The sequence below is a fragment of the Chelonoidis abingdonii genome, chromosome 3, assembly GCF_003597395.2.
Source record: "Chelonoidis abingdonii isolate Lonesome George chromosome 3, CheloAbing_2.0, whole genome shotgun sequence".
NCBI classification, from domain to species: Eukaryota; Metazoa; Chordata; order Testudines; family Testudinidae; genus Chelonoidis; species Chelonoidis abingdonii.
Window position 1 is genome coordinate 83,311,226 of NC_133771.1, and position 21,113 is coordinate 83,332,338.

General features: G+C 42.2%; 1 protein-coding gene across 3 annotated transcripts in view; it reads right to left on the reverse strand.

Annotated features, from left to right (window-relative positions):
* Nucleotides 1-21,113, reverse strand: part of HACE1 (HECT domain and ankyrin repeat containing E3 ubiquitin protein ligase 1) — an 84,858-nt gene that overhangs the window by 45,678 nt on the left and 18,067 nt on the right. For 2 of the 3 annotated variants that reach the window (XM_032783571.2, XM_032783572.2), the window contains 4 exons: nucleotides 20,649-20,745; nucleotides 17,406-17,507; nucleotides 12,504-12,610; nucleotides 1,954-2,200 (listed from right to left, as the gene is read on the reverse strand). In XM_032783571.2, the coding sequence (XP_032639462.1) occupies nucleotides 1,954-2,200; nucleotides 12,504-12,610; nucleotides 17,406-17,507; nucleotides 20,649-20,745 (553 nt within the window). The remainder of the gene's footprint in view (nucleotides 1-1,953; nucleotides 2,201-12,503; nucleotides 12,611-17,405; nucleotides 17,508-20,648; nucleotides 20,746-21,113) is intronic. The other variant, XM_032783573.2, reaches the window with a different exon arrangement.

The window sequence follows — 21,113 nt, forward strand, 5'->3', positions numbered from 1 at the left end:
TTTTAATATGATTTGATATTGTGCTTGCTTCACCTTTAAATGGATTTATATTTTGACTTGTGGTAGTACCTTTTGCTACTCACTGTGGTTATTTCAGAAGCTTGTACTTGATATGTATCAATTGATTTTGGCCCCATTGAAGTTACAACAGGAGTCAGTTTTACCATTGACTTCAGTAGGACCACTACAACACCCAAGATGTATATTTTAAAATGTATTAAATATACGGACACATTGTTTGGTACAATTCACAGGTCTAAAGCAGCCTCCACTTGAAACAGTAACCACTGCTAACTGGCAGACACAGTATGACATTTCTTTCTTCCCAAAGGATTAAAGTGACCAGGACCACTACACACCTAAAGAAGGATTAAAGAGGAAAACATGTCTTCTGGGAGCCAAATACTGTCTGGCCCCACCAGCTAAGCTACCTGAATATTGTGAGTCCAAAAGGAGCATACTACTTGTAATATGCCACTGAAGACTTTTAAACTAGCCCTAGCCATTGCTAGTCAAGTAAAATATACACCTGGAGATGAGGGTTAACACCTGAAAGTGAAAATTAATCTGTGCTAAAATACCCAAACAGAAAAGCCATCAGAAGCGAAGGCAGAATCCTTTCTTCAAAATTTTAAGATTTCTAAACGCAGAAAAAAATTCACTAAAAAACAAAACAAACTGAGACCCATCATGCAATTCTCACTTTTGCAAATTAGCAAGTTAAGATTTAAAGCCATGTTAGTACAGTACATAGTTAAATATACTAAGCTCATGTATTTGAAAATATAAGTTTGCTTTATAGCGTAAAAAAACCATTACCAGTGTATTTTGAGAAAGCAATGTGATTTTAGTAATGCAAATCTTCCCCACAGCACTCTGCCATTAAAATCTTTGTTGACAATAAAGAAGGGCACTGTATGAATAGAGTTTAGTGATGTTCACCTGCGTATCAAGTAATTCAACTGTAATATTTCAGTTTTAGGAAAAAGCGTGAGTTATATTAGCAATATTTCTTCTGCAGTAGATTTCATATTTCCCAGTAGAGTCACTGAGAAAAGGACAGACTATTTTACCATCAAGAATTAGACAATATCTGAAACAGAGGCTTTTTACATTTGTATATTTTCTCCCCTCCTTCCAGTAGGACACACTATTCAACAAAATGAAGAATTACAAGGTTTGAATTTTGAGTATTCTTTTTTGGGGCTACTTTGTTTCTACCAATATATTCATCTCTCAGTATACATACCTACCTACCTACCTCAATGCTAATGTGATTTTCATGTTGAAGAAAATGTAACAATGTGTTTTGAAAAGAAGGAATTTAGAGGATAGCAAAAATGGAATGCTTTACAAAATAGCAAGTTACACAATTTTCTACTGAAGTATCATATATATGAAAAATATACATTCAGAAGTGAGACTTTTCATTAACAGAGCTTTGTGCAGATGTTTCAAGATACTATAAAGCCAATTAACTTTAAAGTATTCAATAATAAAGTTATTGGTTGAAAGTTCTTAAACAAGGTTACTTCAGAAAAGACTTGGTGATGAAAGTAAAAACAGAAACAGATTAAATTAATTTAATCTATTTTGAGAAATCAGATAAAAGAAGTGATAGAAACCTTATAAACCTCTAATCATCATATTTTGGATTTATATTAATGCATTCTAGTATATTTCCTAATGTTATAGCATTGAGATTACAAGCTATACTGCTAAACCTAAAACAGAAATAAAAACCTAAGATCTACCATAACACACACAGACTGATAATTAAAGCATTTAAAATATCTTATAAATGATATTAGATTATTAATAGGAGACATTAAGAAGAGAAAAAGAATAGGTAAGATGTAGGTCAGTAAAAAATGTAATGTAAAAACCTGATTACACAAAAAGTAAAGAGGTGGGCCTAGTTTAAAAACAGATAGGGGTACCAACCAAACTTACTTCCTGTTCATGAGATGTCTGATTAATGAATGCATGCTTTGTGAAATTCATCTCTTTAACGTCTATCTTCCTAACAACGTCATATACTTTTCTGACCTTGAACACCTGACTTCTTGGAGTTTTATTTCCATTGTAGCCCATATCATTTCCATTATTGGGAGAGGATGGGCCAATGCGAAAGACATGACAAAATATCCTCACGATCCTTAAGAGACTCTTCATTTGAGCTTCATAGTTACTTGACAAGCTGGGGGAAAAAAATATTGATTTAAGTATTTTTCCCTAAATTAAATGATTCAGTATATAAAGGGGTAAACACAGCCCAATGTTTGTGGATTTAATGCTTCTCCAACACATATGGCTAACAAATGATGGACCTATTCCCTAGCCCAAAAGGTCAAAGAACACATGCTGTAATTTTTACTGATTTCTAACCATATTTAAATTCCAAATATTTTGCAATAATAGCTAAATTACAAATAGCAAATACAAACTTTTAGGGTACATTTTGTTAATGTTTGTATATACCTACACCACTTCTGAAGCATGGGTAAGAGATGCTATCTACAACAGTAAGGTCTTAGCACACCACTAATCATAAACCAAGCTGACTCAAAAGAAAAATGTTTTCATTGCTTCCACTAAAATAAGTTAAGTGATGAACAGCATGCTAGCTAGTATTTTGTCTCAAGTAATACTGTAATAATGTAACTTATGTAATAATATTCAAAAAAGTCACACTTACTAAATAAATAAAAAGTTTAATACTTGTGTGACTAGATTGGACAGAACTTCAACTGTAGACCAGTATCCTTGCACCATTAGTGTAATTATTAATATATAATCTAGATATCAGTGAATTCATTAAACACCATAGACTCAACCATGTTCAGATTGCTTTCTGTTAACAAGCTGTACAACCAAGCTTCAAGAATTTTTCAAGCCTGGTAAAAAGGATGCTCGTCCTCTATGAAAAATCTAAAGACACCATAACACAGTTTTAAACAACTTCAAGGAGTTAAACTTACTATCTAGCATATTAAAATACAATTGCTGAGTGTCAACTCTGACTTTAAATACAATAAATCAGTGGTTCTCAACCAAGGGTCCACAAGCAAGTTTCAAGGAGTCCACCAAGGAGGGCCAACATTACACTTGCTAGGGCCCAGGGCAGAAAGCCGAAGCCCCACCACATGGGGCTGAAGCCCAGGGGCCCCAAGCCCTGCCAACCAGTCCTGAGCAATTTAGTTTCATGGGGCCCCCTGTGGCGTGGGGGCCCAAGCAACTGCCCTGCTTGCTACCCAACACTGACCCTGCCCTTTTATATGCAGAAAAACTGTTGAGGCACAAGTGGGCCATGGAATTTTTTTTACCATGTTGGGGGTAGGGGGGAACCTCACAAAGAAAAAGGTTGAAAACCCCTACAATAAATTAAACCTTCTAGTTTTTGAGACGTGTGTGGTGACATGGCTATAAGAAACCATATACCTGCTCACCTACTATCTTGAAGGGTGTTGTTATAGTACCCTGACTAGGTTACTGAACTAGTCAATATTAATGTTATAGCATAAGTTGTTCCAATCTATGCAACATACCAAATAACGCCATACCACAATAATGCTCCAACAGTATTATAATATTCATTAAAGATCTGTCAGTGAGGAAACGGCCTAGATCTGCTGCAATAGCCTATACATAGTATATAAACATTGGGTATTAAAAGGTCATATAAGCCAGTTTTCAATATTTCTTAAAACATGGTTTGCCTGTCTGTCACAGAAGGTAGCATAACCATTTTTAAACAATAACCTAAACCAGACCAAACCCCGTGTAAAACTGGTTCAAGCAACATTAGAGTGCCAACAGCATATGAAGCACTGTACTAGAAAAAGACAGCACCTGTTCTGATTTTGATGGGTTCAAAGAGTTCATCCACTAAAAAACGAAGCAAAGAAGGGGGGAAACTGCATTTTTTAAAGACTGTCTTTTTTAAATAAAAAAGTTACTACTAAAATATTTGAGGATTTAAATTAACACTTTTTTGGAAAAGTGATATGTAGAGTTCACTTCTTTCCTGCTGTTTGATCTTTGACCAGAGAGCTTTTCGTAAGCCAGGATTAACAAGGAATAGTATTACAACGTGATAGAAAAGGCTGCATTTTCCCCCAGTTAAATTTTAAAAAAAGGAAAAAGAAAAACAAGTTACAGGTTCAAAATTGTGATCACCTAAGACCTTGGTCACAGCCACACATTTATCATTTGGGAGATTCTTATCTAGCCACCAACGTTTCTGAACACAGAATTTTAATTTAAATAATGAGACAAAAACTTAATCCACCCATGTGCATCAGCCAATGGCCTAGTGTTAATCTTTTCCACATTAGAATTTGATTCCAATCCTTTGCTTCCCAGGCTGAGAATGCTTCCTAAGTATATGACCAGCTGTAGTGGGGCGGACTGCCCCACTCCCTGGGAGAATGGGCTGGGGCAGGCCAGGGAGCCTGTGCAGCCCGGGAGCCAATTAGAAAAGGGCTTATGGGGAGCCAGTCAGGGCCCAGATTGTAGACAGCCAATCAGGGCCAGGCTCAGAGGTATATAAAGGCTGCCCAGAGCAGTCAGTCTGTCCCAGGCCTTTGAAAGGGAAAGGTCAGTCTCCAAGGGGGAGACTAGCACCGTGGACAGCGCAGTGCTGGGCAGGCTCAGGGAGGCCAGAAGGCACTAGCCCATAGCTGCCAGGCTGCAGGCCCTGAGGGGAAGGGCCTAGCGGGTGCAAGGGGCCGTAGGGGAAGTGGCCCAGGGAAACAGACTGAGGAGGAAAAGGAGGAGGACAGCAAGGCTGACACCGGAGGGTCCCTGGGCCAGGATCCAGAGTAGAGGGCAGGCCTGGGTCCCCCCCTTCCTCCTTGCAGCACATCCAGCCACTGGCCGTAGGGAGTGGCCATTACAGACCATGCCAGATCCCTGCCAAGAGGGATTAGACTTTGAGGGCGTGTGGTTGCACATGAAGGCTGGAATGTGGGACTGCTGATTATCGATCCCTGCAAGGGGGTGCACATGGACTAAGGGGCACTGCCGGAGGGCAGTGGCCTCGAAGAGGACGCCACTGAGCAAGGAGCGATGTGGGTCCAGAGACGCCAACCGAGGGCAGGAAAACGGACAGAACACTACCAGGAGGGGGCGCTCCACTGGAAGCGAGCTAATTCCCAGAGTTACCAGCAGGAGGCGCCAGGTGGTGAGTCCCAACCCGTTTACACCAGCCCAAAAGGAGAAATAAAATAACATTTTCCCTAAACTAGTACATCTCTATCCCGATATAACACGGTCCTCGGGTGCCAAAAAATCTCACTGCCTTATAGGTGAGACTGAGTTATATCGTGTTTGGTCTGATATGGCCAAGTAAGAGCCAGTATGCCATGCCAGACTGGACTGGCTTCCCTGGCAGTGATTTAAAGGGCCTGGTGCACCAGCCACTGCAGGGAGCCCCAGTCCCTTTACATCCTCGCCGGAGCTCTGGCAGCAGGGCTCGGGCGGGGATTTAAAGGGCCTGGGGCTCCCCGCAGCAGCCAGAGCCCTGGGCCCTTTAACTCACCACCGGAGCTCTGGCAGTGGGGCTCGGGTGGGGCTTTAAAGGGCTTGGGGCTCCACACGAATTCAGATATAAACGCAGCGGGGCTCAGGTGGCGCTTTACCGCATTATATCCGAATTCGTGTTTTATCAGGTCACATTCTATCAGAGTAGAGATGTATTAATGAACCCTGGATTGCGTTCCATCCAGTCCTTCTCTGCAAAAAGTATCCCACCACATCTACTGTATATGTTACAGAAAAGCTATACCAGATATGCTGAGTATTAAGATGATACTTACATTGCTGCACCTGCAAAACTAGCCTCCCTTAGTTACAAAGAAGGATAACTATACAAGCAACAGCACACACTGTGAGGTGGAGAAGTATTATTCCCATTTTACATACGGGGAACCAAGGCACAGAGATTCAAGTGCAACTTGAGACCACCGCTTCTTTTGTCATCTGCTACAACTGAGAACAGCCTAGCTCCGTCCTCTTTGGAACCCCCCTTCAGGTAACTGAAGGCTGCCATCATATCCCCCCTCACTCTTCTCTTCTGCAGACTAAATAACCCGTTTCCTCAGCCTCTCCTTGTAAGTCATGGGCCCCAGCCCCCTAATCATTTTTGTTGCCCTCCATTGGGCTCTCTCCAATTTGTCCACATTCATTCTGTAGTGGGGGCACCAAAACTGGATGCAATACTCCAGGTTTGGCCTCACCAGTGCTGAATAGAGGGGAATAATCACTTCCCTCGATCTGCTGGCAATGCTCCTACTAATACAGCCCAATATGCCATTGACCTTCTTGGCAACAAGGGCACAGTGTTGACTCGTATCCAGCTTCTAGTCCCCTGTAATCCCCAGGTCCTTTTCTGCAGAACTGCTGCTTAGCCAGTCAGTCCCCAGCCTGTAGGGGTGCATAGGATTCTTCCTTCCTAAGTGTAGAACTCTGCACTTGTCCTTGTTGAACCTCATCAGATTTCTTTTGGCCCAATCTTCCAATTTGTCTAGGTCACTCTGGACCCTATCCCTACTCACCATCGTATCTACCACTCCTCTCATCTTAGTGTCATCTGCAAACTTGCAGCAGGTGCAATTAACCACATCATCCAGATCATTAATGAAGACGCTGAACAAAACCAGCCCCAGGACCAACCCCTGGGGCACTCTGCTTGATACTGGATGCCAACTAGACATCAAGCCGTTGATCACTACCCGTTGAGCCCGACAATCTAGCCAGCTTTCTATCCACCTTATAGTCCATTCATCCAATCCATATTTTCTTAACTTGCTGGCAAGAATACTGTGGACGACCATATCAAAAATTTGCTAAAGTCAAGATAGATCACATCCACTGCTTTCCCCATATCCAGAGAGCCAGTTATCTCATCATAGAAGGCAATCGGGTTGGTCAGGCATGACTTGCCCTTGATGAATCCATGCTGACTGCTTCTGATCACCTTCCTCTCTTCCAAGTGCTTCAAAATGGATTCCCTGAGGACCTGCTCCATGATTTTGCCAGGGACTGAAATGAGGCTGACTGGTCTGTAGTTCCCCGGTTTCTCTTTTATAAATATGGGCACTATAGTTGCCTTTTTCCAATCATCCGAGACCTCCTCCGATCGCCATGAATTTTAAAGATAATAGCCAATGGCTCTGCAATCACATCAGCCAACTCCTTCAGCACCCTTACATGCATTAGATCTGGACCCATGGACTTGTGCACATTCAGTTTTTCTGAATAGTCCTTAACCTGTTCTTTCACCACTGAAGACTTTTCTGAAGTGCAGGGTCTCCTTTCTTCAGGATCCTGAACTCAACCATCTCATGGTCACTGCTGCCTAGGCTGCCAACCACTTCTACTTCCCCTACCAATTCATCCCTATTTGTAAGCAGCAGGCCAAAAGGAGCACGGCCCATAGTCAATTCCTTCAGCACTTGTACCAGGAAGTTGTCCCCACCACTCTCCAAAAACTTCCTGCATTGTCTGTGCACTGCTGTATTGGTCTCCCAGCAGATGTCAGGGTGATTGAAGTCCCCCATGAGAACCAGGGCTTGTGATCTGGAGACTTCAGTTAGTTGTCCAAAGAAAGCCTGGTCTATCTCATTCTTCTGATCTGGTGGTCTACAGCATATGCCCACCACGACTTGTTGCTCTCACCTCTAAACTTAACCCAAAGACTCTCAACAGGCTTTTCTCCAGTTTCAAACTAGAGCTCTGAGCAATCATACTGCTCTTTTTACATACAATGCAATTCCTCCACCTTTCCTCCCATACCTGTCCTTCTGAACAGTTTATACCCATCCATGACAGTGCTCCAGTCATGTGAACTGCCCCACCAGTTTGTTATTCCAAACACATCATAGTTCCTAGATTGTGGTAGGACTTCCAATTCTTCCAGCTTCTTTCCTAGGCTTCTTGCACTTGTGTACATGACACTGCCATCCATAAGGCTTTACAGAAATATGCTCATGGATGTACATATACAGAACATAACTAGAACGCATTTTATGCTACATATGCCATGTAACATCTCTGTAAAGATTATGATCTACTGAATCTATTAATCTTATTGTATGCATGTATCATTTTGTATTATAAATACTGCCTGCATACTTGTTTGATTCTAAGTAGGCTGTACTGAAGCAGTTGGTCAGCTTCCTGAGAAGACTATTTTCAGTTAGTGCCCAGTCAAGAAATAATTAAGCCAACAATGAACTTGAAGACACCAATCCACATCTAGGCTTTCCTAGGAATGTGGCTTGGCTGGTAAGTAACTCGGTCGTGCACGGACATGTAACTTGCCCAGGTGACTCCTGGCTTAACTTTGCATAGGAGAGCCAGCATGAGGAATCCCCTAGCTACCACCTGAGCTGGAACAAGGGCTGTACCAGGGGAAAGGATCGTGCCCAGACTAAGAAGGGCATCCAGTCTGTGAAAAAAACATACTGAAACATCTTTCAGGATGAGATTATCTGTACTCAATTGTATTACAGTATTAGGCTTAGAGTTGCGTGGTTTGTTTTTGTTTTTTTGGCTTGGTAACTCACTTTGTTCTGTCTGTTACTACTTGGAACCACTTAAATCCTACTTTCTGTATTTAATAAAATCACTTTTTACTTATTAACTCAGAGTATGTGTTAATACCTGGGGAGGCAAACAGCTGTGCATCTCTTTCTATCAGGGTTATAGAGGGCAAACAATTTATGAGTTAACCCTATATAAGCTTTATACAGGGTAAAATGGATTTATTTGGGTTTAGACCCCCATTGGGAGTTGAACATCCAAGTGTTAAAGACAAGAACACTTCTGTAAGCTGCTTTCAGGTAAGCCTACAGCTGTTAGGGAACGTGATTCAGACCTGGCTCAAACCAGGTAGGGCACTGAAGTCCTAAGCTGACAGAGCAAGACGACAGCGGCAGAAGTAGTCCTGGCACATCAGGTGGCAACTCCCAAGAGGGGGATTTTGTGATTTAACCTGTCACAACAGGCACCTTAAGAAAACTAGCCGATTGCCCTACTTTCTCAGTAGGAATCAGGAGGCTTCTTGTCTTGTACGCTCCTCGTGTTTCCTCCCGGTATCCCACTCCCCCACCTACCTCTGTGCTTAGGTCACCATTCCCCAAGTGAACCTAGTTTAAAACCCTCCTCACTAGGTTAGCAAGCCTGCCTGCAAAGATGCTCTTCTCTCTCTTCACTAGGTGGATCAAAACTCTTCCTAGCAATCCCTCTTCCCGGAACAATATCCCATGGTAGAAAAATTCAAATCCCTTTCTCCGACACCACCTGCGTAACTACGCATTCACCTCCACAATTCGACAGTCCCTACACCTGGGCCTTTTCCTTCAACAGGGAGGATGGACGAGACCATGACTTGCACCTCAAACTCCTTTATCCTTCTTCATTCTTGGCAGTATCACTGGTGCCCACATGGACAAGTAGGAAGGGTAGCAGTTCGAGGCCTTGATCAGTCTTGGCAAACACTTCATCACGTTCTGGATTCTAGCTCCAGGCAAGCAGAACACGGAGTCATTCATTTGCAGCCCAGATCGGAGACTCAATCCCACTTAGGAGGGAGTCCCCAACCACCACCACCCGTCTCCTCTTGAGAGTGGTGGTCATGGAACCCCCATCCCTAGGACAATGCATCTCATGCTTCCTGGCTGATGGGATTTCCTTCTGACACCTTCCCTCAGAGGGCTCTTCCAAATCCTTCTCTGTAGTAGTACCTGTGGAGAGCCTCAAAACAGTTTTGCACCTCTATCTGCATTGGGGGTACACAGGTTCTCCTCTTTCTTCTTCTGGAGGTCACCTGCTGCCAATACTCTTCCCTCATTCCGCACCTCACTCTCTGATTCATCAGCATGTTTTGCTTCCAGAACCAAACACTGACTTCTATCCAAAAAAACCTCATTTTCTCTGATGCAACGCAGGGTGAATACTTGGTTCTCCGGTCCTCTAACCTTCTCTTACAATATGGAAACCAGCTTGCACTTCATACAGACAAAGTCACATCTGTCTTCTGGGAGAAAGACAAACATGGTACATTCTGAGCAGGTCACAACAGCTGACTGCTCACTATCCATGTCTTCCTTCTAAAAGGCTCCTCAGATGTTGTATGTAATGCTCAAAAGAGCCTCTAAAGCAAAAACACTCTGTGTGATCTCCCCACAGGCGAACTCCCAGGCAAACTCCCTCTGTTTGCCTGTCCGCTGTTTGCAACTGGCTGCCTTTTTATAAGGCTGCTGGCTCGAAGCAGGTGGTCTGGCTCAAAGCCTGCTCTCCAATCAACCACTCAAGGCCCACCTGGAACAAAGCACTCCCAATTCACACTTTTCAAACACCCACACAGCCAAACAGTCACACTATTCTGCCTTGCAGAAGCACTTATGTTAGGACAGCATTAGCTGAAGGAACATGAAGCAACAATTTTAGCTAAACTTTGTAAAATGGAAGACATGGTCTGTGACATTACACCCCATATTCTCCATAGAAATATTGTTATGATATTAATATGGCATCACTAAGATATGTTTTATGCTTGACGGGTCTTGTGAGATCATTGGAAAGGTTATGATTTACTGAATGTGATTATCCAGTTCATACGCATGTATCATTTCTGTATCTAAAGTTAGGAATATGGACTATAACAATTGCAACTGAGTGTGTATTTGAAAGATGCCCATCACACAACAGGTCATCAGCTTTGATGGGCCATTAGGAAGAAAGAACAAGACTGAAGATACTAATCTCTCCCCTTCCTGAGAAGCATCCTGGGATGTAGCTGTGACACTACTAGGCGAGGTGGTCTTGTCATCAGATACTAAACATTATCTTGGATGTCTTGTAACTTTCCACTAAAAGAAGGGGGCGGGGGGCGTTTTGGGAAACAAAAGATTCCGGCCTTATGTAAATCTTATTGAAGGGTGGGGAGGTGGGCAAACTGGACTCTACTCCATTGCCTGCCTGCCTAAGAAGAAAGACAGCTAAAGACACTTGAAGGGAAGGCAAGGGGGGAGTCCAGACTGAGACAGAGGTCCAGTCTGAAAAGAGGTATAACTGGAACTCTAAGCTACAGAAACTTTGCAACCTGCCTAAAACAACATTTAAGGTAAGAAATTACATTTTGTAACCTGTTTCTTGAATGTATTAAGCTTAGCTTGCATATTTTGTTTTATTTGCTTTGTTCTGTTTGTTATCTTATACTCCCTTAAAATATGCCTTTTATAGTTAATAAATTTGTTTTGTTTATTATTAAACCCAGCTTGTGCAATTTCTAAAGGGGAGGTGGCAGGTGGGGCAAGAAGTTGTGCATTTCTCTCTGCACATTAAGGGAAAGGGAGATTTTTTTATGAGTTTCCACTGTGCAGATCCTTCTATACAATGCAAGACACTATTATTGTAGGTTTATTCCCCAAAAGGGGCGTACACGTGAGTGCTGAGTGAATCTTCACACACAGATCTGACTTTGGTCTGTGTCTGCAGCTGCGTGTGGCCCTACTCTTGTATGTGAGCTGCAAGAGGCCAGAGAGCCTAATTCAGCAAACCAGGGAGAGGGAGTTCTGGCTAGTGGAGCAGGAGGAGAGTCTTAGTGAAACCTTAGTACATGAGGGGGCATTCCAAAGGGGGGTCTAACTCATCACACAGTCATTAAGGATTCTTAAAACATATGGTTGAGTATCATCAACACAGGTACACAAGCTACGATTAAAAAGGTACAAATGAGATGACTAGGAAACAGGTAGCAGGAAAGGGCCAGGAGGTGGTATATGGCTTTCACAGCTTGGCAGACAGCTTACAGAATCTGTCCAACAGTTGAATTTGGATGATCTTGACAACCAAACAAAATGCATTAGCCCATAATAAACCCATGCTAAAGATGTACTTACCCAAAATCTCAAAGAATGACTAAGAGCCCCATGCTTTGCAGCTTACTACCTGACCAGACAGGCACTGCAGTGGAACCCCCAAGGCAAGCGGAAAAGAGGCCATCCAAGAAACACCTGGCGACACGACCTTCAGGCTGATAGCAAGAAAATTGGCTATACCTGGAACCAGCTAGAGCAAATGGCCCAGGATAGAGGACTCTGGAGATCTGTAGTTAGCAGCCCATACCCCGATTGGGGTGATGGGCATGAGTGAGTGAGTGACCTGACCTTAATCTGCCCTTTCAACTGAAAAGAGATGGCAGAAAACTCCACTAGATCCTAGATCTGGCACTACAGAGCCCCAGAAACCATAATGTCTACCTGATCTCCACTAAAAAAAAACTGGACTGTTTCTTTTAAAGAACCTTTTAAAATGCATTATGAAAGCCCCACTAGCTTGGCCTTTCTTCAAATGTTTCTATCAAGTATGACTGATATGTGTTTTCTTGCCAGCCAGGTGAGAAATCAAGAGAAAATAAATATTCTGTTCTTGATATAACAAGAGTCTTTAAACTATTTTTTATTACTGACCTACTTGTATATTTTGACACTTACCTCAGTAGTTTGTGACCATTTGTTGTAGCAACTTCAGCAAGGCTTGTTAGGATCTTAAGGTACTGGTTTTCACTCTGCTGGGACAAGTGTTCTAGAACTTGCCGCAACTGGATATGGTAAAATAAAGTAGATAACATGCGATATTACTAAGTGTTCTATTACAGATTAATCGAAAACATAACATATAGCTAGGTGAGGCACGAACCCCATAGAAACAGTAATTTGTATGTGCCCAACCATTTCATAATTAGCACTAATACTCAGTAAGATCTTTTAAACTGAAAATCTATTCAAAAATGTATATTTTAGAAGTTAGTTTTTGTATTATAGGACTTGAGAATATAGCATGAATAAATGCTCTGAAAGTACTAATAAAATTCATCATTAAGCAAAGTGCCTTTTTTTTTTTTTGTAAGAATGCAAATTCAAGTCCAGCACAAGCTTCATCACTCTGCCAATATGATTAAGTTTCTTGATTTGTTCCTTTACTGCCCTATAATGTTATACCAATAGCCTGGCTGATCCCAAATTTTGAATCTCAACCTAACTTTCACTACCTCCATTCTTATTCAAATAGTGATGAGCTCCAAAGTCCAAATTGTGCTAACCACCAGTTCTTTAAATTCATTTTCTCCTCTTCCTTGCTAAACAATTTTACTTCTCCCAAGCCCACTTATCTCGCAACATTCAAAGTCTCTTCTCTATCTTCAGTTCCTCCTTTCACTCCTCATTGTCCAGGACCTTGAAAGTTTTCCCAGTCACAAAAATCTTCTAACTTCTATCTGTGCTCTTCACTACATCCTTTTATGCCTGCTGTCATCCCTTGTTACTTTTCCTATTCCTTTCTCTTCATGCATATTCTTGCATCCATTCCCAGCCCCCGCCGCCCCCCAAAAAAATTTTCCTCAAACCTAGCCCAAAAGAATCTTCAGCCCTGCTGAGCTCAGCTTTCAGCCCTCTTCTTTTCATACAGACCCCAGCTGCAGCTTCTTGCCTTCATGCACACCAGGCAGGGCCGGCTCTAACATTTTTGCCGCCCCAAGCAAAAACAAAGAGCACTGCCCTGCCCCCCCGAGCGTTGCGTTGCCCCAGTCCCCGCCCCCCTGAGCGCCGTGCTGCTGAAGCCCGCCCCCACCGAGCGCAGCGCCGCCTAAGTCCGCTTCCCCCCAGCGCCGCACCACACTGCCCAAGCGCCATCCTCCCCCGAGCGCCACGCCTACAAAAAAAAACAAAAACAAACCCTGAATGCCGCTTAGTCCCAAGGTGCCGTCCCAAGCACGTGCTTGGTAGGCTGGTGTCTGAAGCTGGCCCTGACACCAGGGGATTTCTGGTAACCATTCAAATGAACAGTCTGTGTCAGGCCTACCCTCCTGCACGGAGTTTCTGACACATTTACAGTCTCTAGTTAGTTTCCAACCCTAGCCAGGTTTCTTGCATGATGTGGTAGCTGCCAGTGTACTCTTATTTCAGGTCAGCATCCAGCCGAGCTGTGTTTCTTCCTTCCAGCTCCTCCTTCCAGCCTGACACCCAGGCTGAATGGGGTCACTGCAGCTTATTAACCCTTTCCTGGTCAAAACGGGGTTTCTATAATCCATCACAGCTACTTTTTTCTAAGGACCCGACTTTGGAGTGGGAAGGTGGGCTGAGTGACTGACTCTGGCACCTTGCTGAGGGGGGACACTTTCAGAGTACGGTGTCCTGTCCCTGCTCCCCCTGCTGCTCCATGGCCATCTGCAGCCGCCACTTCTCCTGCCTCCACCTAAGCTTGGAGCTGCCCTGGCCAACCTGCTCCTGAGACCCTCCTGTCTGCTGTGCAGAGCACAGGTGGGGGGCTGATTTTAGGGTGTCATCTCAGAGCACAGGTGGGGGGCTGATTTTAGGGTGTCATCTCCCCACCCATGTAGCCAGTTTCCATTGAGCTGCAGTGGGCGGCAGGAGCCTGTGCTGCTGCCTCTGGGTCATAAGTAGGGCCCTACCAATTTCACAACCTGAAAAACTTGTCAGGGACTACGAAATAAGCCCTTCACAGTGAAATCTGATCTCCCTGAAACCAGCTGGGCTGGGGAGGGACAGGACTTGTCCTTCCCCTTCACAGCTGTTATCAGAGGGAGATCAGACCCACCTCCACAGCTCCCTCACTTCTGCACTGCAGCAGCCCCAGAGCTGGGCTAGGGATTGTCTCCCTCCTGCAGCTCTTGTCCAAGCTCAGGGCGCCCAGGCTGGCCTGCCCAAACTCGAGGCTGCCACCCCTGCCTCCCACAACGGCTCCTGCTAGGGCTGGAGGCAGACGGGCTCCAGACGGGACTCGGGGCTTCCACTCCCTGCAGCTCTTGCCCAGGCTCAGGAACCTGGGTTGAGGGCTGCCACCCCCACAGCTTCAGCCCCTGGAACTCCTGCCAGGCTCAGGGCTGCCGAACGCCCCTCCAAACCTCCTTGGCTCCCACCTGGGCTCGGAGCCCTCGGCTGGGGGCTGCCACTCCTCGCTGCTCCAGCCAGGACTCAGGGCTTTCACCCCCGACAGCTCCTGCCTGAGCGCCAGGCTTCTGCCCCCTGTGGCCGTGAAATTGACCAAAGTGAGCTGTGAATTTGGTAGGGCCCTAGTAATGAGTGGGAGCTGCTGGACTTCATACACACACACTCTCCCCCCAACACATACTTGTATTATTATTGTTGGTACTTCTTGGTACTTCCTGTTGAAATGTGCAATGCACATATATTCTCTGTAATTTTATTCTTTCAAAGTTCGTTACGGATTACAGTACTGTTATTTTAGGTTTTTTACTGGTCTGCACATTTCATAATTTTATTTCTCTCATGCTTAAAAGTAGTGAGTTGTAAAATGCCTGGCTGGAGTAATTATTATTACCACCTCTTTTATTAGCACAATATTGTGCTTTGTAATTCATTATTTAAGGTGGTACAACCAAATAACGGTATCCCTTTAGAATGTAAATTTAGTTTTATTCACTTTAGCAGAGCCAGCTGAAAAAAAATTAGCTAAACACAACTTAGACACTGTGCAGACGAAGGTCACTTATTTTTCGTTATATCAGTAAAACAACTTAAAATTTGTATGAAAATAAATGCAGTTCAAAGTATGATACTCATAGCAAGGAAGGAGTTAAAGGTTAGTGAGTCACATACACGATTATCATCCGTGAACAAGTTCTAAAATAAAATAGGAGAATTCCCATTCTTACTAAAAGAGAAGAATCCTTAATCACATGTTAAAATTAAATACATTTTAATGGAGTGAAAAAATTGGCTATAATACAGTAGATAATGGCAGTAACACAGAGTGTGTTAGAGAAAGAATGCAGTTTTATTTATCTCCACTAAAGATAATGTCCAAAATATCAAACTTGCGTTTCTGATATCTGTGTTAAAGCTTCAGAATGGTTTCCTCAAGGCTTGGGATTGGGAATATCTTGCTGCATTATCTCCTCATTGTTCTAAATTTACATATAAAACTTAAAATGTGGCTTTAGTTTGAGTTTGTATATATTTTTCTTTACATAGCAATTAGATACAGTGCTCCTGTCAGCTAATTCCTAAGTAATTAACTGCAAACAAAAAAAAAAAAAAAAAAAGTTTTCAGATGTCTAAGTAGCCCCTGGAATCACGTTTGAAGTTGCCGCCCACCCTACAAAATCTGAAATGGTGCCCCTGGTGAGCCAGGAGTGGCCAGACGGTTGCAGAAGGGCTGTGGGCTTTGTTAAGATACAGCCCCCATGTGACAGCACAAAGCCCGCCTTGAGCTGCAGGCTGAGCACCAGGCACTACAAGCCACAGCAACAGTGCAGAAGTAAGGATGGCAATACACCATATACCATGACACTCTTACCTCTGCACTACTGCTGGCTGTGGCTTTGCCTTCAGAGCTGGGCACCTGACCAGCAGCCACCATCAGGTTGTCCAGCCAGCACTTAATTGGTGCTGAGGCAGACCTCTGGCACCTCTTTCAACACAAATTAAGCACTGCAGGGAGGTAGCGGGGCACAGAGATGAGGGGGATGGGGAGCCCGCAGGGCACAAAAGTACAAATTCGTCAGGGTGTCATTTTCCCTAAGGCTGACCCTGTTTATACTAGTAAAAGGAATAAGATAGAGAACTATTGAGAAGGAAATGGGCTGGAAATTATTTCAAGACCCATCAACCGTGGGTACAGATTAGATAAGAATCTGGGAGGGAAGGAGGTGAATAATCATTATCTTCCAAATGATTCAGGGCATACCTCAGATACCCATTTTAGGGTGTATCTGCAGAAGCTATTATTTAAGGAGAATATGCCTCATTCTGAAGTATAATGTGCATTTATAGTGTTGTACCAAAGATTTTTTGCTAAGAATCTACAAAAGGCCTACTCTTCCAGTTCTTATTCTGTTCAGACCAGTCTGCCAAAGTTATAATGACAGCACATTAAAAGGGCTCTAGATGGAATCTAAACTCATTTACTTGTAACCTAAACTGAATTTCAGGCCAGCACTCCATGGTAGAAATTACTACATATTAACAATCACTGGACTACCTCATTGTACATTTTCATGTTAAATCAGTACATCTTTATCAGAACATGAAGTTCTGTACAATATATACATACATACGCCTCCCCCGCCCCCCAGTTCTCCATGTCTAAAGGGTTCTGCCCCAGAACTGCTGGAAGTCTCCAGTTGTCATTTGAGCTGCTGCACGTAAAAACAAACAAAAATTTCAGGTTTAAACACACATTGTAATGTAACAATGTGGGGTTCAACTTCACTGAATTTGGGTTTAAACATCAAGTTTGAGATGTTTAAATTGTAGGGAAAGATACAGACGTAGACAGAGGGAGTAAGGCCTATGGGGACTTGGAGAGAGAGCGAGACAGACACATGTAGACACAACATAGAAAATATGTATTACCATGTTTTCCCGTAGCTCTTCATTCTGTGTCATTTGAATAATTGCCTGGAAGAGTCTAGGATGATGTTGTATTAAAACTTCACAAGTCTCTCCATACCCACCCTGTAAGACAGCATTTTTAAAAGCAAGCAACTATTATAAAACAATTTTAAAAACAAGTGCTATATTTATACTTACAGCCAGGCAATCCATCCAATACTAAGGAGCAAATGCAGAAGACTCTTCAAGTCCTAATCTCAAAGTAAAGACTTGAAAGTTAAATAAAAAGTGGACTTTAGGTGTTGAATGTTCATTTATCTGTATTAACAAAAAATCCACTCATGTATCAAATCATTAGTAATATCAGTTTCTCTTCTCAAAGTACTCAATTTAATCCTTGAGAAACTACAATAACTTTACATTCCAGCAGCAATTTTAACCGGTAATTAAGAAGAATGCTGAAAACAATAGATTTATACACAAATCATAATGGAATTAGCTCCTGCTTTCACATTTGGTAAGTATTGCTATTCTAGCTTGTTGCACCCAGAAAACTAATTCCCCAAAACAAGGTTAAGATGCCTCAACTACAGTTTCCCAAACCACAAGCTCATGGGACAATTTTTTTTTTTTTATCTTACAGATCCTGGCAATAGGATAATCACATAAACAATGCATAACTTTTTTAATTAAAATGAACAAAACAAAACAAAAATCAAAGTATTATGACTAGATGTGCCCAAGACACTAGGTTTAAAAATAAACTTCCCAAAAGATTCCCAAAATCTGGAGTTCTGAATTATATCACATCTCCAATTTTGTTTCAGGAAATCTACCCTAGATGACTTTTGGCTTTCCCTACCAGTCAACAGCACTTATGCTTCAATTATATTTAAAAGTATTAGAATATTAATATAAGTCTTTATAACCCTCAGTTTCCTCAACAGTTTCACATCAGCACATCTTCAAGGTCCTGTGTCAGAAATATCTTTACAAACAAAACCCACTAGAAAGGCCTCCTTTAAGCACCAGTAAATAACACTGAAGAAGTCAGCCAAGTGTAATCCCCCCAGAACTGAGCACTTGCACAAACACACCCCAAGTTTCTGTCAGTCCATGGAGCACAGTACTTCAGGTATCAAACTAGAGTCATGCCAGAACATGCTGGTTGATGAAGAAAATATGCAAAATAAGAAGCTATACATATTAGAGGAATCCCCAGCTGGCATTCCTTTCACTGCTCACTCAGCACAGAACACAATTCCAGCAGAGATTAGCTGGCTGGCGGTTATAAAAGGCTAAAACAAGTCTCAGTTCTGTAGTGTGGTTTCTCAGATTGCGGGGGGGGGGGGAGTGCCAGAGAGAGCGAGAAGAATGATGTATTCAAAATTAAATGCACCAAAGGAGTGTAACCATTCCCTTCTCATCACAAATGAGTTGAGCTACCAATGCAGAAGTATTAGTAGTGAGCAATATAAAAAAAGTAGTGGTTAGGAAATACAGTTTTGATAAATATATAGGAAAGGAACATGCTAAGGATTGCCTAGTGTGGTATTTAAAAGGATATAAAGTATAAGTGAGTTAAAAAAAGAATTGGATAAATTCATGGAGGATAGGTTGCTATTAGCCAACATGGTCAGGGACGCAACCCAGACTGTGGGTGTCCTGAAGCCTCTGACAGCCAGATGCTGGGATTGGATGACAGGGGACAAATCATTCAATAATTGTTCTGTTCATTTCCCTCTGAAGTGTCTGGCATTTGCCACTGTCATAAGACAGGATACCAGACTAGATGAGCCATGGCCGTTCTTATAAAGCATCTTAAAGCCTCTAGATGTTCTATTCAGTACTGTCCTAGAGGCAGCAACATCCTTAATACTCTTTCCTGTCTCTAGGATAGGAATGTATCATTTACCCATTTCCTAACTTACACTGTGTAGATTCCACCTACTGTGCTGGAAACAAACCAGGTATTTGTTTAATTTTTCTAAGTAACGTCAAAATTTTCCACTTACAGAGAATCTTGTATATGCTAAATGGTGTTATATGAGTTCTTCCAGTTTGATCTCATCATTGATAAACTAAAGACACTTTACAGGTTAAACCTGATTTGGAATTATATTAAAGGTATGTTACTCTCTAAGGCTTTTGTAGAACCAAAATAAATGCTAGCAAAGATGTAGACTGAGGGAAAGCAGAGTACTGACGCTGAGGAAACTGTGCCCAAAGTGACAGTAATTAAAACCCTTAGACTTATTAGACACAAAGGTGATGCTAAAAGTGTTGTGAATTGAGCAAGATATTTTACAGATTAATCTATTAAATAAATCTTTCAGAATCATCCTTCTTTAAAAGATTCCAGAAGCATGAATAGCAGAACTACTGCCTAAGAGACCTTTCCTAACTTTTAAAGATGACTTGGAAATAGTATATTTAATATCCTGAATCTTGACCCTTTGTCTTGCCAAACAAAAAGAAACAGGTCACTGGAGTTACAAGATACTCACTAATGTACTTACATTCTATAAAAAAAACTCATAGACTTCTGACAAAACTAGATTTTGTTTTGCATGGCAGCTGAAAATGTGTAGGAACAGGAAGTCATAACATCCTCATCCTTTTTAAAATACAGGCCTGATGCAGAGATTGCAATACCTTTAAAAAACTGAAGGCTCAGCAGCAAAATCTTCTTGATCTCCTTGAAAAGTTAACGTCTGAAGTAATAAGTTACTCTTATGCAGAGGCCTTCGGCTCTTAGCTGTTTTAGCAGTTTGCACATGAACACCTAAAAGAGAATGTGTTACCCCAAGATGATGTAATTATGGTCTGAATAAATGTGGCCTTTAAGAAGAGACTAAGCGAACGGCTGTCTGTTTACTTCTTTTAAGACCCTAATCTTGTGAGCAGCTATTTTGTGACAGAAGCATCAATCTTCTATATGCCTACCCTAATAAGAAGTTAATCTTGGTTGATCTGGATTGTAGCATGAATATACATTCTTCCTAATTACTCAGGAAAAGAAGAAAACATTTTCTAATGGAATTAATAGACAGAAAATGGCATGTTTTGCTATTCTGAACTAACCAAGAAGTCAAACCAAAAAAGAGTCAGGCGAAACTGCTTCCCTGAAACTCCTCAAAAGAGGTCTCTGACCTCTAGGGATGAAGTTATTGTTTTCAGATAGCAGAAATAAAGGAGGAGGAAAAAAAATCATTCCATATCAATTTCACACAAAACACTGGCGAATGTAAAGCAAATTTATACCTGTACACAGAGATCCAGTGGTGTAACTCCATTTTTGTCTGGTAAGTATTTGGCTCCTCTCATCAAAAGAATTTGTGCAGTGTCTCTTTGACCATGGCTACATGAAACAAAGGAGAAGGTTTACCAAAAAGTATTTAGCCCATGAGTGGTACATATGTCTACATTATATGCTAACAGTGCAATAGGTGTTCCTCACAAACTTTGATTCCCAAACCAATACAAACTAGGGACCAAATGCATAAAGTTACGTTACAGAAATCCATAAGTAGAAGCACAGAATGGAAGATGACCCTGTCATAAACAGATGGTTAAGGGTTAATGTCTCTTTTACCTGTAAAGGGTTAACTAGCTCAGTAAACCTGGAACACCTGACCAGAGGACCAATCAGGAGACAAGATACTTTCAAATCTCGGTGGAGGGAAGCCTTTGTTTGTGCTTTTTGGGTTTTTCTGTGTTTTCTCTGGG